This window comes from Rhagoletis zephyria, unplaced genomic scaffold (genome assembly GCF_001687245.7).
Source record: "Rhagoletis zephyria isolate East Lansing unplaced genomic scaffold, Rhagoletis_zephyria_1.1 Rzeph_scaffold_00886, whole genome shotgun sequence".
In the NCBI taxonomy this organism is placed as follows: domain Eukaryota; kingdom Metazoa; phylum Arthropoda; class Insecta; order Diptera; family Tephritidae; genus Rhagoletis; species Rhagoletis zephyria.
In genome coordinates, this window is record NW_016157970.1 from 102,783 (window position 1) to 122,663 (window position 19,881).

The window sequence follows — 19,881 nt, forward strand, 5'->3', positions numbered from 1 at the left end:
AAGGAAAAGTTATGTTTCTTCTCTGTGCCACCGTGATAACGTTTTTCTGCTATATTGAGCAATATAAATATATTTTAAGTTAACATGTTATTAAAAATACCTTTACAAACTTCTTTTCCTTGCTAGCGTCCATTTTGTTTACTTTTACATTTGGCATTTCTCCTCTTTTTCGCAAACACAATCGATAAAACTAGGATGGACACCGAAAAGTTATCGGTTAAATCTGAGATTATTTTATAATTACAGATTAACAAGGGACGAATTTTATAATATGGCTCATTTCTTGTTCTAAATACAGATTAGGGTGTTAAGCTCGAAAATGAGGATAATCTACTTATATGTGAACCTTGTATAAGTAAAACAGCGATGGTAAGAAATTCGGCACGACAGATATGGTTTGACAGTGGGGGTCAATTCCCGTTCTGCGTTATCGTGAAGTGAAGTGAAAAGTCAAAAATTCAAACCGAAATAAGTGCGGTGTGCATTAAATAAATTTGTCAATATCACAAGCACTACTATTTTACACTTTTTTTTAATTAAATAAGACTAAGGCTCAATTTCAGATGGCCTACTTAAGTAGAGATTTACCTTGTTTATATGGCATCAAACGCGGTATCCAATTAACTCGTGTCAGCGTACTCCCTTGAAATGCAAGTGTTTATATGCAACACAAGAAATGAGTCGATCGAACACACTTTCAAACAGAGTTTATCCCGATGCAACCCTGTTAATACATGTGTCAATTCTTGAAAATAGTGAACATTGAGAAATAATAATTCCAGACTTAAACAGCCTTGTAAAAATTATCTAAGTTGTTAATTTTATAACAAAGGACGAATTCCGTGTTTATATGCACTCTTAACCCGATTCATCAACTCTTATCTCGCATTCAAAATGTGATTTATGGTGGCACGGTTAAAAGTTCCAATCCGATTAGAGAATGTGTTTACATATAACATGGTTTGACTTTAAGCTCAGTTTGAGGTCTATTCTGCGCTGGTAATAAACATTTTGTAACCGGTAAGTAAAGTTCCTGTCAATTTTTAAACCCTTTTCGCATTATGTGCTCTTGTAACCGGTAAATTTTGTTACTATCTCATAAGCTGGTAACAAAGTATTACCCCGTGAAATATGCAATGCCAGAATTTATTTATTATTTTAACTGCGTTACCAACGTACCCAGAATCGCGATGACAAGAACTGGTATAATTTTTTCGTAATAAAATTTTCCGGTTACAAAATATTCGGTAACGTGCAGAATTGATCTGTTAGTCTAGACTTAATTTCCGTAACTTAACTTAACTTAATATTTTGGCCAACCTGTTATATGAGAAATTGTGTTGGCGGTTAGTTAAAACTAAGTGATATCTTTATAATTCCGCTAACTAACATGGGGCCCACTGAAATATGTTGCTCTGTGGCTACGCCTCTGAATATTTTTACGTTTTCGCGTTATCGAATGTTCTTGTCCATTGCAAGTGGAAAACATCTGTCATTTTTGATTTTTTGCTTTGACCTGTCATTCGAGTTTTGCAGTCGCAGTCGCCACAGTATTTTTCTTTCATTTATTATTTTCGTAGGTGCTTTGTGGTTTGGTTTCGTACAATTTGAATTTCACCAATTATATTGCATTGCAAATTCTCTAAACAATTCAATATCGTTAAATAAATGCGCAGGACTCTAAGTGAAAGTGAAATTTAATAAAAATATGTACGAAAAGGTTATAAACTTTGAATTCAAAAGAAAGTGAAATGCCCAAAGTCGACGCGGTCAGAAGTCATTGAGCAAAGAAAAACGGCGCCATTTTAAGAATATAAATGCAGACGGATAAATGTGTATGTATGAAGGAGTCGAAGCAACGAATAACAGACAAAAGCAACAAAGGGAGAAAAGTGCCAGCAAATAGAAGGAAAAAGTGAAAAGTGAATTTTGAAGCCAATTTTTTCTTATGATTTTTAATTAGAATAACTAAGAAATTGTGTAAGCGTGTAATGTGCATAGAGTAGTGAACAAAATTAATAAGCATTTAGCGTAAGTGTATAGGCTGAAAAGAAAAAGGCAAAAATAAAACTGCAGCGCTCAGAGGAGAGAAAGAAAAGGAAAAATTGCAAAACGTGTAAGTGCACTAGATTACCAACTTTTATTATGGCTAGATTATAATAATTGTTGTATAAACTGAAAATATTCCAATGAATTCGCACTTTTAACTTTATTTACAGGAAAAAAACTTTTTTAAAATGCGTTGTTGAATGAGCTAAGTAGGCGCTTTGTGGTTTTTGTATGTGTGCGTTAACAGCCGTATGTATGCACTGGGTAACGGTGCTTGAAGTTGGCTAATTCCATGATTGGTTCATGGGCTAATTCCACTGACTATAGCTCACTAGCTGGTTGGTGTTTGGCTTGGTTGCGACGATGGTGGTTTGACCTACTTCATGCAATGGACTGACTACTGATGCAACCATAGCTGTTGATAGGGGGTAGAGGATTGAAGTTTTGAAACACGTACATACATATTTTGGAAATAAGACCATTCAATTAATTAATAATAGGTAATATTCAATTTTTATGTATTACAAATAGTTTAGCTTTTCACAATCAGTATATCGTCCCGAACGATAAGCTATACATGCACCCCATTTATTTTGGTTTCGCATTTGTTAGTAGCACTTACATATTTAGTTGCAGCTGCATTTTTTGGCATTTATCCTGCGTCATGCTTCAGTTATTCTAGTAGTTGGCGCAGGAAAACGCTTCCAAAACCCGCCCGTGATATGACACACTGGCAATTTAAACAAGATAGCATGTACTACCAAACTAAGCATTTATTTATGTTACTACTTGGCTCGTGCTTGTAAAATTGCTTGTATCAGCGGGAGTGACGGCTCGGCTAAAACCTTTGTTCAAAGCCGTTGGTGGTAAAATTATAAGTTTGTGCGTATGTATGTTCGTACATAAGTTGGTAGGCATGCATGTTGTCTTAGTCACGTCGCCCTTTGATGGTATATTTTGAAAAGTGATACCTATGTAAATGCATTTTGGAGGTATTTTTTCTTTTATGTACATTTCATACTTATGTATGGTTACTACAATATTTATGTACAGTGCACTCGCGAAAACTCGAACACACGATAACTAAAACGTTCGGAAACTTGAACATTTTTTCTACACCATTGACTAGTTCACAGGTTCTTAAACTTTTAAGATGATGGAACCCTTACTAAACACCACTAATTTTATGGAACCCCACATCAAATTACTAAAAATCAAAGGCATTGCAATTTATATATGAATAAAAACTTTTACTAGAAATAGTATACATACTTATACTTTTTACGAAGGTTTCAGATGATTTACCAAATGCCCAGTTATGTCATTTCACATTTCATTTGGCAATTCATCCCATTCCTTGTAGAAAGTTTTATACATATAACAAGAGGTCGAAAATATCCCTCAACACTTTGAAAGTGTCCCAAAATAACTGTCCCTATTTTAGAGAAAAAATAACCCACAAAACAGAACAGGTGGTTTATTTTTTGTAGATGTGTACTCCTCTGCGGGATAGGGTTATTTGCATATATTTTTCCGTTGCTGTTGGACACGAACACTTATCGCTGGAAGAGGAAAAACAAGTTGTGGTTGTTGATATAAGCAACGTTAGCGTCATGGTCATGCGGTGGCAGGGTAGCGTGCTTTTAAATCCTTGTTGATTTAACATCCGCTATCAATTAAGAAATATATTTGATTTGTGATTTGATTTGTTGACCAAATAAAAAATTAAATTTATTGGTGATTTGATTTGTCAACCAAATAAGAAATACAAATTTTTGATTTGATCGATCTTTCGATGATTTGGCGGATCTTTGTTTTTGTTTTTAACATTTTCTTCATCAATAAAATAAAATAGCTTATTTTCGGTGTATCATATTAAGAATGTATACGCTCTCTTCTTTATCATAAATGTTCCCACATGTATGTGTACGTATATGTCCTATAAAGAAATGCCTAACGCTTTGCTTCGACTTATTACGCCTACTAATATTTTTCAGTCTTACAATAACCCACAAATTAAGACACTTAAAAATAAAAGTCCCTGACAAAGTGTTTTTGCCCAAGGGACATTTTAGCAGTCGATAAATAACCCACAACGGAAAACACAAAGAGATCACACAGAGTTGTTGTTGTTGTCGTTGTTGTAGCGGCTACAACGACTCCGCCCAGATCGGCTGATATCTCAGTCGTCGTCGAGTTCCACTAACGGCAGCCCCAGGAAGCGTGCAGCCTCTATGGGGTCGGTCCATAAGGACGACGCCGTTAGGGTTGTGGGGTTTTCCGGGCTTGCGAAGAGATGTCTGGAGTCATTTGGCTCACAACAATATCACTGTAGCCCAATTTGGCTCACTTAGACTAGGTTCGCACAGAGAAACTTTTGTTGCTCGTTTTCGGCGATTTCTCTTTTGATGTTGCCCTTCGCGTTCACACAGATAAATTCTTTTGTGCACAATTGTTGTTGTCAACTGCGAACGGTCAACTAGAATTACTCAGACGAGCGAGAGCACAAAGCGTGTTGCCCGAGCACGAGCAACTCGGTGCCCTTCCCCCTTCCTCGTCTCCCCCTCTCCCACAAGTAAGGAGTTGCCGCGACAAAGGTTTCTCCGTCTGAACCTAGACTTACAACAAACAGATTTCGTAGAAGAACAACACGCGAAATGTTCACGGACAAAAATCGATCGACTATCAGTTGGCATACAACAACGTCCCTGTGGCTCAGTTCACCGACACAATCGGTTCAACATTCAGTTGGCTTACAATAGGGCCTTTATACATATACGTGCTATTATTACCAAAGAAATATTGCATGTAGCCATGACGTGCCCAAAAAAAATGACTTATCAGCGTTCTTGGAGACATTAATTGGCACATAAACCGTACAAAAATTTAAAAAAAACGAATTGGGCATCTTTTAATGCGGATTTATTGGGGTACTGTTTATTAATTTGTACAACGATTTTGGGTTGCTGTGCCCAAACGCGTGAATCGAGTCAAAAACCTTTTACACACACTTGTAGACAACAGTTCACGCTTTATTACAAAAATTTAATTTATTTAATCTGTATACCAATTTAACAATAATGTCGGTTATAAATATGGTATTTGTTGCAAATTTCCTAAATATATGTACACTGATTACTCTTATTCTGCCTTAAAGTAACCACTTAATATATACATTTTTATGTTTTTATTTACTTTACACATTACACTATTAGTTGTTAGTTGTTTTATTCCTTTAGTTGAAACTTATTCGGCGCCATGGGCGTAGCCAGGTAGGGGCAGGGGGGTGCTCGAGCCGCCCCCCCTAACTTTCAAATTTTCCTTATATATATATAAAATAGTACCCTGAAATGCCAGCTTAATAAGGTCGATCAGTTTTTAATCAGTTTTTGTAGACCATTTCATTCTAGTATAATGAAGTGCAAGTTTCAAGCTGCTATAAAATCCCGTTAATTTTTGGCATTTTTTTTTGCTGGCAATGTTCTCCATATAAAAGAAAATTGTCGTACATACCTTTGTATGGAAAAAACGTGAAACAAATTCAACAAAAAAAAAAATCATTTTTGTGAGCTGTAATACATAAAAGTACTGAGTTTACCAGCATTCAGAAATGATTCTACTTAATTTGAACTTTAAGTACAATACTTGTAGCCAGTAAAGTTGGCCATTCATTTGACGTAATTTCGGATTAATATATAAATTTGAATAAAGCGCTGCCAGCTTGAGAGATTTCTACACTAAGCATTGAAATGTTACCAACATGTGTACCAGAGATTGGAAAACGATGCTGTTTTTGTGACTTTAAACCTGCTCACATTTAAAACGGGGGATGAACGAACACCAGCACATAGCGTGCAGTGCTTGCAAATACAGCCACCGCAAGTGAACGATACTTATAACAGCTCATACTGATATCGACTTCGACCAGCAACCGCCGTATTTGATTGACTGCAGAAAGCACGATACTCCATTGGACGGTTGCCGAAAGCATAAGAGCTCATTTGGACGGTTGCCGAAAGCATGAGAGCTAATTTGGACGGTTGGCGAAGCAGTGTTGCCAGAGAAAAATTTCGTTTGGAGCTAAAACGGTCGAAAAAAAGAGCTAAAAAGAGCTAAATAATACTAATAGTAGCTAAAATATAGCTATATATTTTTGTTAACGTTGAACATTTATTGACGTAAGGTTGTTTTTACATTTTCGGCAATTTTAATAAAAAAAAACGAATTTTATAAGTTTAAGTGCTGAAAAAATCTTTTTTAACCCAAAATAAGGTGCATATATTTCGAATTCTTTGCTATGACTAAAGCTAAAGAGCTAAATCTAGCTCCAAGTGCACCAAACTGGCAACACTGTGGCGAAGGCAAGACGCCGCAGTTCATTTGTTGCAGAAGTCGTTTGACTTGTTGCTGAAAGCCATTTGATTTGTTGCTGAAAGCCATTTGACTTGTTGCCGGAAGCACGACGAATGTAGTAACAGGCTAACCTAATATTCACTCACGCCGCCAATTTACTGTAAAAAATTTCTCATGCACTTACAACTTGTATGGTACCAACCAGTACCAACCATGATAAAGTGTACTGGTACTGGTACTGGATAATAGTAAGGTAGAACCGCTGAGAGGATTCTTTCAAATTCTAGATGCGTACCAAACGCAAGCCGCGAATATTAAGCGCCACGGAGACAATCAAATAAATACGTCATACAAGTAAGAGAAACACAGTTTTTTTATTATAGTAATTTTTATTTATGTAGTTTAACAGCTTATTTAATAACTTATTTATTCCGTTAGTTTAACAAAGAAAAATACGGTCTTTAAAATGCGTGACCGGAATAGACCTGCCGAAAAGGTGAGGTTAAGTAACTGACAACATCTTGTTATTATTCCTCCATGCACAAACCCTTGTTAAATTGATAAACAATGTTAGAGAAAATGTTTAGTTTCAAATGATAAACAATGCTGATAATCAAATTGAGAAATACGATTTTCTCAAACGTTTGTAAATTTTTGTTCCAGTGTTTGTTGGGAAGCGGTGAATTAGCAAAAACTAACGGGACAAAAATCGATCGACATTCATTCACTGCTGCCTCGAGTTGGCAGGCATTTACTCCCACTAGAACTTGAAGGCAGATCTCCCAAAGTGAGGAATAAAAGAGTCCTCCCTTTGGCCTGATTACGGAGCAATAGGAGAGATTTGTCGATTTTGTTCTCCTTTATAATTCGCTTAGGAGTCAAATCGGAGATCTAAGTGAGCAACAAACGAATACTCCCAGAGGCATTATTTTGGAGTAATAAGCGATTTTTGTCGATTTTGTACTCGTTTAGGAGCATATAAAAGCAAAGTTTTGTTCATGCATTATATGGAAGAAAACGCGCAACACCCTCGACAAACAAATTCCAAAAAATCAACGGTAAATTTTAGCGACTTCAAACTTGCACTTTATTATACTAAAATTGAATGGCCAAAACTACAAATCTTGCTAGGAAATCTAATTTAAGAAATCAAAATTTTGTTTTTTTTTTTTAAGTTTTATTAGTTTTTGTCAACTGTGTGCGAGCTTTGAAACTTTTATTTATGTGGAATCTGATATAAGTCGACCCATATTTTAAATGAAAATTATTAACATTCAACAATTTTATAATGAGCTCGAGGCCATTTTTAAATGAAAAATTTATTGTGGAAAAGCAACAATAATTTGAAAAAATGGTAGAAGTGATAGCTATTTCGGAAATCACCACATTTCCTCATCAGACTTCTTTCAGTAGGATTCGAACCGACGATCNTCGAGCTCATTATAAAATTGTTGAATATAATTGTTAAATGGCCAAAAAATAACAAAAAACAGAAAATTATTAACAATAAATAAATAAAGGTAAGTTGCAAGTCATAGGGTAATCTGAAATTTTACCCATCTGCGACACGCCTTAACCGAATTCAATTGGGACCAAAATTTATATGTGATATCATCGACTATGGTAGGTAGTATCAATTTTGGGTATTAGATGAAAAAAAAATAATTTAATTTTTTGACTGTCCATAGAGGAATCTGAACTTTGCCCCCCTGTGCCACACGCCTTAGTCGTCTCCAATCGGAACCAAAATTGATATGTGATATCTTAGGCTATAGTAGCATCGACATAGGGGTTGAGGCTTAGGAAATCTATAATCTAGGATATAAAAGTTTGCTTCCTACAATTAAGGATCATTCTAATTTACATATTATCCATTTTCCAAAAAATATCACCGGTTTTTACCCCTATACTCTTTTATATAGTACATACCACGAAAAATCCAATCCAGCATGAATATTGCAAATACACAAGAATACATACATATGTATGTACATACATACATCCATAATTACATATGTACATTAAAACCAATTTTTCTTTAAATAGAGCTTTTGCATTACTAAAATATGAACAAATCGATAAATGAGTTAGGAGAAGAGAATGTTTTGGCCACACAATCGCAGGACGAGCAAAAGCAAACTGAGTCGGTTAGCGAAAATGAGGTAAGATACCCGATGAAAATTACTAACCTAAAATTCTTACAGTATGCTATTTATAATATTTTAGGAATCTGAATCGGTCACAGATCAGACGAGTAGCTCCTCATCTGAAACTACTAACACACAAAACTCGTTACCCAAGACTTCGAATTCCAAACGCAAATCTAATTCGACGTCTACGAAATCATCCTCTACAGTAACACAATTCAGCGTTGAACGTTCCGATGTGGATGGTTTACGCATGAAAATTTCTGCTATACGCCCATCTAATACTGTGTCTAATACTATTTCTAATACCAAACAACCTTCCCAAACTGCTGCGGCACCAAAAAATCAAGATTTCAGTGGAGAAAGTAGTGAAAAAACGAGAACTCAAATAAGCTCAGACAAGGATAGGGTGCTCTACAATAACAATAGTTTAACTAAGCCACTGACAGTTAAATTGAGTAACATAAAATTACAACAACATTCAACACAACCGGCGATTTCCTCGATAGAGTCAACGCGAGCACGGCCCACAACAGCAACTGCAGAACGCCAAACTTCCAGGAGTAGTGCCAACAAGATGTCAGTAGATGTGGTTCAACAGACTTTTGGAGCTGAATCAAGTGGCGTTACTGGCGCAAGTGAAAATACACACTTGGCTGAAACAAGCGCTATCGTAACATCTGTCGCGCCATCAGTTATAGCGGCACCCTCAATTGAGCTTCCACTGGCAAAATTTCTTCCGCAGGCACCGTGTTTGAGTGATGCCACTGCTGAGTCAGGATGTTCAGAGGCTACCACGACTACAATTGCAACCTGCGCCGAAAAGACTTTTTCTAAACGCGTTCGAGTAAAACGAAAAAAAGTAATTATAATATATTGCTAATGTTTAAATTATTCAAATTTGAAATCGATGCCCATTGCACGACTATTTTATGTATTTGCAGTAAAAATTATGAATATTTTAAAACAATAAGAATGTGCATATATGATTGCATTTATCGATTTGATATTTCATCTTTTTTCAACTTTTTCTAATTTATTTATTTATTTATTTATTTATTACAAGCTGAAGCTTGCAATTAAAATTATAAGCCTAGTAAAGAAAGCTATGGCTGCTATGGCCTTCAGCTTTTCTAATTGAAAAGCAATCTTTAATGTTGTTATATGTATATTATCTTATTTTTATTACTCTTATTCAGGCCCAATCGAAACAATCGCATGTTTACAAAAAGCCCGCTTTATCTGCAGCAGCTTCTGTCATAAAGTCGATACAAACACATCAACAACATAATTTTATGACGTACTCAACGGACTCCGAAGATGATGCGTCTATGCAAAAACAACAGCAACAACAAAAGCTTCAAAAACGTGCACCGCGCCTCCTCTTAACCGCTATAAATACAAATTCTACCAATGAGCCACAAATTAAACCACTGGCCATTAGCAGTGTTTCTGCGCTTCCAACTGGATCAGCAACTTTTAGTCACGGCAGTGATAATAGTGATAACGAGCTAAAATTGGATGATGTTGTGAATGCGGTGATTAAGCGAGTTGAAAGCGACGGCGATGATACACCAACCGGCCCCGAAGGATATCGTAAAACGCGAACCAAGCGATTACCACAATACCAGTCTACTTTGCTACAAGATTTCATGGAAAAGACTCAAATGCTAGGTAGCAGCAGTACTTCAACAACTGTGGAAGCACAAAATCTTGAATTGGATCAATCAAAAGAAACAAATTTATCAGCTCCCAAAAAAAGTAAAGTAACGTCTGACCTAATAGCCCATTTCAATTCTACGAACTCGCAAACGCACAGCATTACTTCTAGTGGAGCCGCCGTTGTCACTAATATTGTTAAGAAGAAACGCGGTAGGCCAAAAAAACCAACATTTACCCCTGCCTCGAATACCATACCATTAAATGCAGTTACTGGTACGCCTACGCCCGTTATTACTGCTACTTCCGCAGCAACAGCTGCAGCGGTTAGCTCTATTGCTATTAATATCAATGAGTCGGCTGACTCTGGTGTTATATCCACAACAAGCACAACCACCACCCAAAGCAGTACGTCCCCTTCGCCAAAGCTCTCTTGTGCTATTAGCAGTGGTAGTAGCAGTACATTGCGTTTGACTGCAACAACGCCGAGCCAAAAGCGACGTAATCGTACCTTGGAGCCATCTGAGAGTACGCGACAACCTTCAGTTTCGCCTTGCAAAAGTCAAACGCAGGATGGTAGTGGAAGTTGCAGCGCAAACTCTCCAAAACCTAAAATCGATATTGCATACTTGGACAAGCGGATGTATGCGGCCACGGAGCGCGTACTCTATCCACCACCACGCAATAAACGCCGTCAGTCGGTAAGCGCATCAAGCGTAATTCCTACAAATACACCTACGAATAAGAATGCTGGGAAATCACCTGCTACATCGACTGGTGGCAACACAATTGGCATTCCGGGCACACCCGTTTCAGCAAAGCCTCCAACAAAAGAAGAGCTTCAACTTGATCCAGTGTGGCGTAAAATCGATGTGAATAAAAAATTTCGACGACCCAGCGTAGGCGGTTATAAAAGCGATGGTGGTGGTGGCAATACGACAATATGTAGCAAAATACTTGCCGCAAAGAGTGGATATGTCTCGGATTATGGTTCGTTTCATGCGCGTGCTCCCCGCGATCACTCGGGTTACAAAAGCGATGTCAGCGGCAAAAGCCGCTACAGCGTGAAAAGCTGTGCGAGTCGGCGCAGCCGCGCTAAAAGCTGTGGCTATCGCAGTGATTATAAGGACGGTAAAGATGCTACGTCACTAAAATCAAAATATCGACGAAAACGACGTTCGATGCTAATGCGCGCGCATTCCAGGTCTGTAGGAAATTTGGCGACCAATTTGAACGACGTCGAAAAGGACATACTTCAACTGGCTGGCCTTTCCCTCGGCCAGAGTAGTGAAGAAAGCAATGAATATGTATGTAAACCTAACTTAGAGAGTCTGCCAACGACGAGTGCCTCTAAGAAATATGGTGAAATTAACCGATTCATCGCCACGGGTGAATACTTCGGTCGTGGTAGTAGCCACAGCACGCTCACAAGCAAGGGCAATCTATTTTCTGGCTCTTTGCATGACAACGCCGACGGCAGCGGTTCGCATGATGGCTATGGTTTCAGTCGCAAGCTATTGCTACAACGTAAGCATTCGTCTGTCGCTGTCGCTGGCGCTGCCCACGACATGTTGCTGCCACACGCTCATTCCTCGCGTAAAATTAAATCTCGACGCTCTTCTGTAGCCAGTTACTGTAGCTCCTACTATTCAACTATGTCGAAAGTTCGCAGGCGACGAAGGCGGAAAAGCTTTCTACGATTTCCTTCCTCCGGCAAAAGTGGCGCAATAATTGACTCGAAACTGCTTACCGAAATTGATATACTCACTAACACATTTAGCACACGTTGTCGTATACAAAGCGGTGCTGTAGGCGGCGAAAAGGCTACCAGCAGCAATAAAGATAAAGTACCTGCTGAAAGTGGTGGAGGCAAGATGCAGACCAGCAACTCTGCATCAATGAGCGGTAGCCTGGGAAAGCGTGAGCAGCGCGACAAGCGCTCGCTAAAAAAGCGCAAGATGAGCGAAAACCAAGAGCACGGGCTTTTGTCGGTCAGCGCTGGAGGAAACGGAAGTGGTGGCGGCTTTGGCGGCTCGACTATGGCGAGCGGCAGTGGTAGCGGGGCAAAACGACGGCACAAGAAAGCCAATAGTAGCTCTAGTCCAGACGACCACAAGTTGCCTCTGAAAAAGCGCCATTATTTATTGACACCAGGGGAAAAATCGACCGAAGCGGCCGCAGCAGCAGCAGTAGCAGCGAAACTTTTCGGCAGCACTGCCGTAGAGGCCTGGGCGGCTGCTGTTGCCTCGTCCAAATTGGCTTCTGCCGGCAAAGCGCAACACAGTCAGCAACAATTTGGCGCTCTCTGCGGTAGCACTGCATCGGTTTCGGTGGCTGGCAGCACACATAGTGGCAGCACAAAATCTTCAAAAACCGGCGTAACACCAAAAAAACGGCAGTTCACTCAACAGGAAGAAGGCAGGGAGGCCGCGGGCAACACATCGAAAGGCAACGGTAGCCATAACAGCAACAGCTCGCCTTTACGCATTGCCATCGACAATACTCTCAGTCAAAAGTTACTCGATATCAGTCCTTTATCAGTCGCGGGCAGTACAAAACAGAGCGATGTTGTGCACCGAAAGCGTTCCCGGCTCGAAGTGCTAGTTTCGAAAATTGTTGCGACCACCAGCAACACCCAAAGTCAAGCCGGTGGGAAGCAATCACCTACCACCATGCCTACCAAACCGAAACAAACGACGTCTGGCACGCATCTTAACCAACAACATTCGAATGGCACACCGCCGCCTGGTGTATTCGAACCTTCTGTGGCTTTAGAAATACAAATTCCACCAATAGTAAAATTAAGCGAGACTTCGAGTGGAGGAGTTTCGAGCGTACCGCCCGTAGTTACGAAATCGGAAGTAAACTCGCCACTTTTGCTGCAAGATTTGGCCTCGCCTGCCGTAGCAGCGTCCATGGCCAAGACCGAGAGTACATCAACGCGTGTGGTGGAAACGTTGCTGAGCAAAACTGGCGCTGCCAACTTAATGTTGAAACGTAAGCGCAAGAAAATCAATCGCACTGGCTTTCCAAACGTGCGTCGACGAAAAAAGAGAAATATTAGTGAGCAAATGTTGCTCGATATCGTGGAGAATGTGGTAGAGCGTACACTGCCGATGAAAAGACGTCCGCGAGTACACGTCAAGCAGAACACACAAACTCCTGCGGCACCCGTTCGGTCTAGTGAAAGTATCACTGCTGCACCTACTACTGCACCTGCTGCTACAAAAGCTCCCACTATACCAGCGGCTGTATTGGCCACCACTGAGAAACCCTGTGATCGCGTACCCGTCTCAGGTGAGGCCAGTGATAGTTTTCTCGAACGTGCCAATCGCACCCCACGGCTCTCTGTGGTGGCTTTGGAGCGCTTGCGAGGCACTCCAACACCGACAACTTCAGTGGCAGCTGCAACAGTTGCTGCGCCTACTCTGGTTTCAGCGGCATCAACGCCGAGTGAAGTAGTTGAGGAGCACAAAGAGAACTCGTTTTTGTCGCGCAAAGGTCGTGTAGGACGAAAACCCAAAAATATTGGTAATCCTACGAAGAGAGTAAATGAAGGACCGCAATGCACAAAAGGCGAGCAATCAGTTGATACATCAACAAAAGCAGCGGAACATGCGGAGATTGCAACACGCAAGAGCGTAAGGACATCCACGCCTAGCGCAGGTGTAGAACTTGCAGATGTAGTAACTTCCACTAAATTAGCCCCAGCTGGTCCTGCTACGCCCAAATCTACCAAACGAACGAAGGCAGTTGAGCCTGCTACGGAGGCTACAAAAATTAAACCGGCCGGTGGTGAACCAATTCCGCTTCTGGTCAACACTAACAATGCTTTACCACGAGCGCGTGGCCGCAAGTCGAAGTTAGCCGCAGCCGCAACCTTGACAACAACTGCTTCAAAGATCACGCAATTGACGTCCGATGAAAATCAAAAGAAGCTTAAAGCTGCAGTGCCAGAAAGGAACAAAGAGCCCTCCGCGCCGCTTGTGAAACAAACTAGGAAATCTGCAACCACAACGTCAAGCGTTCTGAAAACTTCAGAACATCCGGCTAGCTTTAGCAAATCAACCGTACACAAAATCATTACAGCAAAATCGCTGGAGGCAAAAGTTAAATTACCAGCTGGCATTGATCCAAACACGAATTTCAGCTGTAAAATTCGCCTCAAGCGTCCTAGTACAGCAAAATCACAGCTGGTGAACGCGCATCGCCAAAGTATGGATTCCAATGGGGATGGCAGCAGCATCAAGGACGTGCCGCAGTCTACGCCTGAGCAAATCGCTGTCGAAGCAGCCGCAAAAGACTCGAATATCGACTACCTCGAGCAGAATATTTTGCCGCGCAGCGAAACACCTTTCATTGAATCGGAAGCAGCTACAAGTGACACCAGCGATGAGAAATGTTCAACCACAACATCAACTAGTGCTAGTAACGTCAGTGCCAGTGCAGTAAGAAAAGTTGCACGCCTCAAGAAAAACTACTTGGTTGCTGGTCTCTTCTCGGATTATTTTAAGGCCTTGCATTCCACGATAGGTGCCAAGAAGGAGAAGAAGGATGCGGCGCATACACCAGTGGCCGTTGAGTTAGAATGCAGTGCTGAAAGTAATAACAATGTCAGCAGCAGCACCAGTGTCCCAGTAGCGCCTAGTCTGCCACCACCACCTTATTGTGAGCAATACTTTCGCCGCACGCAAGTGGATTTCGAACTACCCTACGATATTTGGTGGGCCTACACAAACTCCAAGTTACCTACAAGAATCACGGTGCCTTCGTGGAATTACCGCAAAATACGCACAAATATTTATGCGGATGCAGTACGTCCCAACTTGGCTGGCCTGGATCACCCGACCTGCAATTGCAAACCGGATCAGGGTTGTGGGGACAATTGTTTGAATCGCATGGTCTACACTGAATGTTCGCCTTCAAGTTGTCCGGCACGTGATAAATGTCGCAATCAAAAGATTCAGCGCCACGATGTAGCACCTGGTGTTGAGCGTTTCATGACCACCGATAAGGGTTGGGGTGTACGTACCAAACTGCCAATTAAGAAGGGCACTTACATACTTGAGTATGTCGGCGAGGTGGTTACCGAGCGCGAATTCAAGGATCGGATGGGTACCATCTACCTGAACGACACGCATCACTATTGTCTTCATTTGGATGGCGGTTTGGTTATCGATGGTCATCGTATGGGCAGTGATGGGCGTTTTGTGAATCACTCGTGCCAACCGAATTGCGAGATGCAAAAATGGTCAGTGAATGGTTTGTCGCGCATGGCGCTCTTCGCTAAGCGCAACATTGAGCCGGGTGAAGAGATATCGTATGACTACAATTTTTCACTTTTCAATCCGTCGGAGGGTCAACCGTGCCGTTGCAACACACCGCAGTGCAGGGGCGTAATAGGCGGTAAATCCCAACGTGTTAAACCGCTGCCAATCGAAGCTAAGGTACATAAGTGGCTAAGATGTTGCAAGCGAACTTTTTTTTATTTATTTTAGATTTAATTCTAAAAATTGTACTCCTTTTTATGTTCATCGCGTCTAGCCCGCCGAGCCAGCACAAGAAGACGCGCCCAGTTGCCGCCAACGTAAGCGTAAAGCGCATAAAAATATCGAGCGAATTCTTTCGAAAGATGTAGTGGTCGCACGTGTGCAGCAGATTTCGGAAAAGGAAAAGAAGTTGGTCAAACAACATGGCATATTTTTGGTGCGCAACTTTGAAAAGGTAAGCTTCAGCATCACTGTAACCACGTATAATTAAATTGCAAGCTTTGTTTTTACTATTTGTCTGCAGATACGCCGCTGCAAAGCACGGCGATCTGCAAATTCCACTAGTGAGCCAAAACTGAATGGGATTTCCATCACGCCGCCAACTACGCCCATTACAAGCTGTTCGCCTACAGTTACAAATACCGTTGCTGCCATCACAACTCGCCGGTCATCTACTCCACCGTCGCTGGCTGCGCAAATTTCAGCGCTGCGCTCGCCACGCAGCATAAAAACTCGCGGTCTTACCCATGCCGTGCAGGACCCGGAGGTGGAGAAAATGGCTAAAATAGCAGTGATTTTACGTGATATTTGCGCGTTTTTAGAAATGCTAAAAGATCCCAAAAATGAGAAGCAGACGCTGGCTACTTTGGCGCTTACGAATGCCGCACCTTCTGCTAACAAAGTCGGCGGTGGTGACGCTGGTGGGATTAGCGATAGCGCTAGCAGTAGCAATGTCTGTGGTACTAGCAAAAAAAAGCGAGCATTGAAAGCGTCACAAAAGTATACAGCAATTAGTTTGAAAATGGTGCAAAGTAACGTCGAGCAAGGCTACTACAAACTACCCTCAGAGTTCAATGCAGACATGCAAAAAGTATTTACAGCAGCGCAAGATCACGTGACGAAGGGTGGACGCCAGGAGGCAGCATTGAAGGAGCTTATTACAGCTTATGAACGCATAAAACAGGAGTCCTATGCGCGTTTGCTGGAAATCGTCGGCGGTGATGAAACTATTTTGATGGGCTTCTGTGATCGCAACATATCAACTTCATCACCAAAGGTGAAAGAAGAAAATCCCAAAGTGCTACCATATGTTGCCGGCATGCCGCATCATGCTGCAGTTGGCGATACCACCACATCTATTATAACGCCCACTACTTCGGGTGAGGATATAATACGTTGCATATGTGGCTTATACAAAGACGAGGGTCTGATGATACAATGTGCACGTTGTATGGTTTGGCAGCATACTGAATGCACCAAAGCGGACGTAAACGCCGACAACTATCTCTGCGAGCGTTGCGAGCCACGCATTGTAGACCGTGAAATACCGCTGGACGATTACACGGAAGAGGGCCATCGCTACTATTTGACATTGATGCGCGGCGATCTACATGTGCGACAAAGTGATGCTGTTTATGTTTTGCGCGATATTCCTGTTAAAGATGCGTCGGGCAGCGTGGTGCCGACGCAGAAGCATACCTATGAAACTATTGGTAATATTGACTATAATGAATGTGACATATTTCGTGTGGAGCGCTTGTGGAAAAATGAGGAGGGCAAACGTTTTATTTTTGGACATCATTTTTTGCGGCCGCATGAGACATTCCATGAACCGTCGCGTCGATTCTATCCCAATGAAGTGGTGCGTGTGCCGCTCTATGAAATCGTGCCAATCGAACTTGTTATCGGACGTTGTTGGGTGCTGGATCGCACGACTTTTTGCAAAGGCCGGCCTGTGGAGTGTACCGATGAGAAGCATTGTTACATTTGTGAGCTGCGGGTGGACAAAACGGCGCGTTTCTTCTCGAAGGCAAGGGTCAATTACCCAACTTGTACAAAAACCTATGCATTTAGGAAGTTTCCGGAAAAACGAAAAATTTCCAAAAGCTATGCGGTAAGTACAGTGGTTGATCTTAGAGTATAAAATAAAACGTGCTATCTCAAAAAACTTTTCAAGAACGCCCTATTTCAGAATTTAGGAGTGTTCGCTATGCAAAAAATGTGTACAAGTTGGTACCAATTGTTACCAAATCGTGTTCGTTTAGCCAAAAACCCAGTAAAGCTTGCAAGGAGAGAGCACAATTTTGACATTTCATTTGGAGGGGAAGTTGCAAATTCGTGCTGGGAAAATTTTTGCCAGTAAGAATTTGCAAGCAGGATTGTGACACACGGTTGCATTTTTGTCAACATTAATTTCAATCAACGAGCTCGTTAAATTTAAAAATGAACAATCTTGTTGCGATTTACTAATGAAAGAAGTATGTAAATATTCGTTTATTCAATTAATTTAATTAATTCCAAACATTTGAAAGGTACTCGGCTAAAAAAGCTTTATTCGTAATCGGAACGCACTCGACACCACTGTCGATATAGGAAATCCGACAGTGACTTGCACAATGAAATTGAAGCGTATGTTCAAGAAAGTCAGAATAAGAAGAAATATACGTATAGGTCCTGTTTTGGTTTCCACCTGAAATAATTAAAAAAATTTATTATGCTCGAAATGCAGCCGTGGACGCCAGCTGGTTGTTGTTGTTGTTGTTGTAGCAGCATACAAATTCCCCAAAGACTTTTTGGGGAGTGTTGCTGGAGTGACAGTCCTTGGCCAGATATAAATCTGGGTCGTTCCGGTTACGTAGACCCGACTGTCGTGGGAACGTGTAGACCCGACTGTCGTGGGAACGTAGTGTAGCTGGTAGTGTAGCTTGCTAATGTTTGCTAATTCCTGTTTGCGCAAAACTTAGTAATTTTCTCTCTTTGGGAGAGTAAGGTACCTTGTTCTCTGAATTTTGTTACTGGCCAATTCTTACTGGCAGTTGCATAGCGAACACTCCTTTTGATTGAAAAACACCCTATCTCAGAATTCGGTTCTAAAACGCGCTATCTTTCTTCAAAATGTATTGAAAATGTGCTGATATAGGGCGTTTTTGAATCGGCAGCTAAGATAAGGCGTTTTTGAAATGAATTCTGAAATAGGGCGTTCTTGAAAAGTTTTTTGAGATAGGGCGTTTTCGAACTGGCTGCCGAGATAGGCCGATCTTCCACTCAGCAATCGAAATAAAAAAATTAATTCCTAAAATATAAATAATATGTTCACAGCCGCATGATGTTGATCCGGCTTTATTGAAACCGAAACGACAAAAGACTGATATCGAAACGGAAACGAATACGAGAACCTCAGCCACTAGATCTGTGACGCCTGTCCCACCTACTAGTGCAACAGAGGAGCCGCAGGCAAGTGCAGCAGCTAGCAGACCGAATTCGAATAAAACTCCGCAAAGTGTTGGCCGCAAACGTCGCCATAGTAGCAGCCCAGCCACAGTGCATTTGATTTGTCCAATACCACCGAGTGTGCAGGTATGAAATAAAGGGTGTGTTCAGAAATGCATCAAGTAAAACTATCAGTCACTTTTATTTCTAAACTATAACTGATGAAAATGCTGACTTACGTGGTTGCGTATATTGGATATTTCCATCAATTATAGTTTAGAAATAACACAGACTGTTGCTTTATCTTGATGCATTTCTGAACACACTCAAACTTGCTTCTCATAAATGCTAAAACACATTTTTATAACATCTTTTCAGACTATCAAACAGAAACGTACCCGTTTGGAAACTGTACTCAAGGCTATGAAACTGAGATGGAAGAATGCTCATGGGGTTGGCACAGAACAGCCCATTGATTTATCATATTTACTCTCTGGACGTGGTGCGAGGCAGCGTAAGACACAAGTGCCAGCTGCTAACAATTCCGCAGCTGCATCATCTACGTCACTAACAAGCACGACTTCATCAACGTCAAAAGCGTCGACCTAACGTCTGGTGCATAAAATTGGTTCGAAGTGGCAGGAAGCCTATGAACTATATATTACAACATAGATTTAATTTAATAAAATAAGAAAAATGCCCCAATCTGAATGATAATGAGCAAATGTATAAATGTAAACTAACACGAAACACACACAGCACAACTTGCGATCAATATTAAATATCTTATACATATATTATATAAATAGCAACTTAATATTTATAATTAACGCCTATTGATACAGTACATACATACTTATATGTACATGTATGCCTATGTACTATACGCATTGAATCGCCACATTCGTATCAAATTAACTTACAAAAGCATGGTCATTCTACATGGAATTTGTAAGCTTATTGAACTACTTGTT

At 40.9% G+C, this 19,881-nt stretch overlaps 1 protein-coding gene across 6 annotated transcripts; it reads left to right on the forward strand.

Annotated features, from left to right (window-relative positions):
- The first annotated feature begins 1,463 nt into the window (after nt 1-1,463).
- Nucleotides 1,464-19,624, forward strand: ash1 (histone-lysine N-methyltransferase ash1). Of its 6 annotated transcripts, none has more exons than XM_017614718.1 (9): nt 1,471-2,116; nt 2,220-2,549; nt 8,449-8,564; nt 8,629-9,411; nt 9,749-15,655; nt 15,753-15,932; nt 16,002-17,591; nt 18,797-19,054; nt 19,286-19,624. In XM_017614718.1, the coding sequence occupies exons 3-9, from the start codon at nt 8,469-8,471 to the stop codon at nt 19,514-19,516; spliced, it is 9,045 nt and encodes a 3,014-aa protein (XP_017470207.1). In that variant the 5' UTR covers nt 1,471-2,116; nt 2,220-2,549; nt 8,449-8,468; the 3' UTR covers nt 19,517-19,624. The 6 variants fall into 6 exon arrangements, with proteins under 6 accessions (XP_017470211.1, XP_017470207.1, XP_017470208.1 ...); XM_017614719.1 differs by lacking the exon at nt 2,220-2,549 and having other exon boundaries at nt 1,471-1,835; nt 1,964-2,116; XM_017614716.1 differs by lacking the exon at nt 2,220-2,549.
- The last annotated feature ends 257 nt before the right edge of the window (nt 19,625-19,881 follow it).

Bases quoted from the DNA above. Each gene is read 5' to 3' on its own strand.
- ash1 (XM_017614718.1), top strand. From the start codon at position 8,469: ATGAACAAATCGATAAATGAGTTAGGAGAAGAGAATGTTTTGGCCACA. The intron at 17,592-18,796 runs GTAAGTACAGTG...ATATGTTCACAG, and splicing joins AAATTTCCAAAAGCTATGCG to CCGCATGATGTTGATCCGGC. The intron at 19,055-19,285 runs GTATGAAATAAA...ACATCTTTTCAG, and splicing joins CAATACCACCGAGTGTGCAG to ACTATCAAACAGAAACGTAC.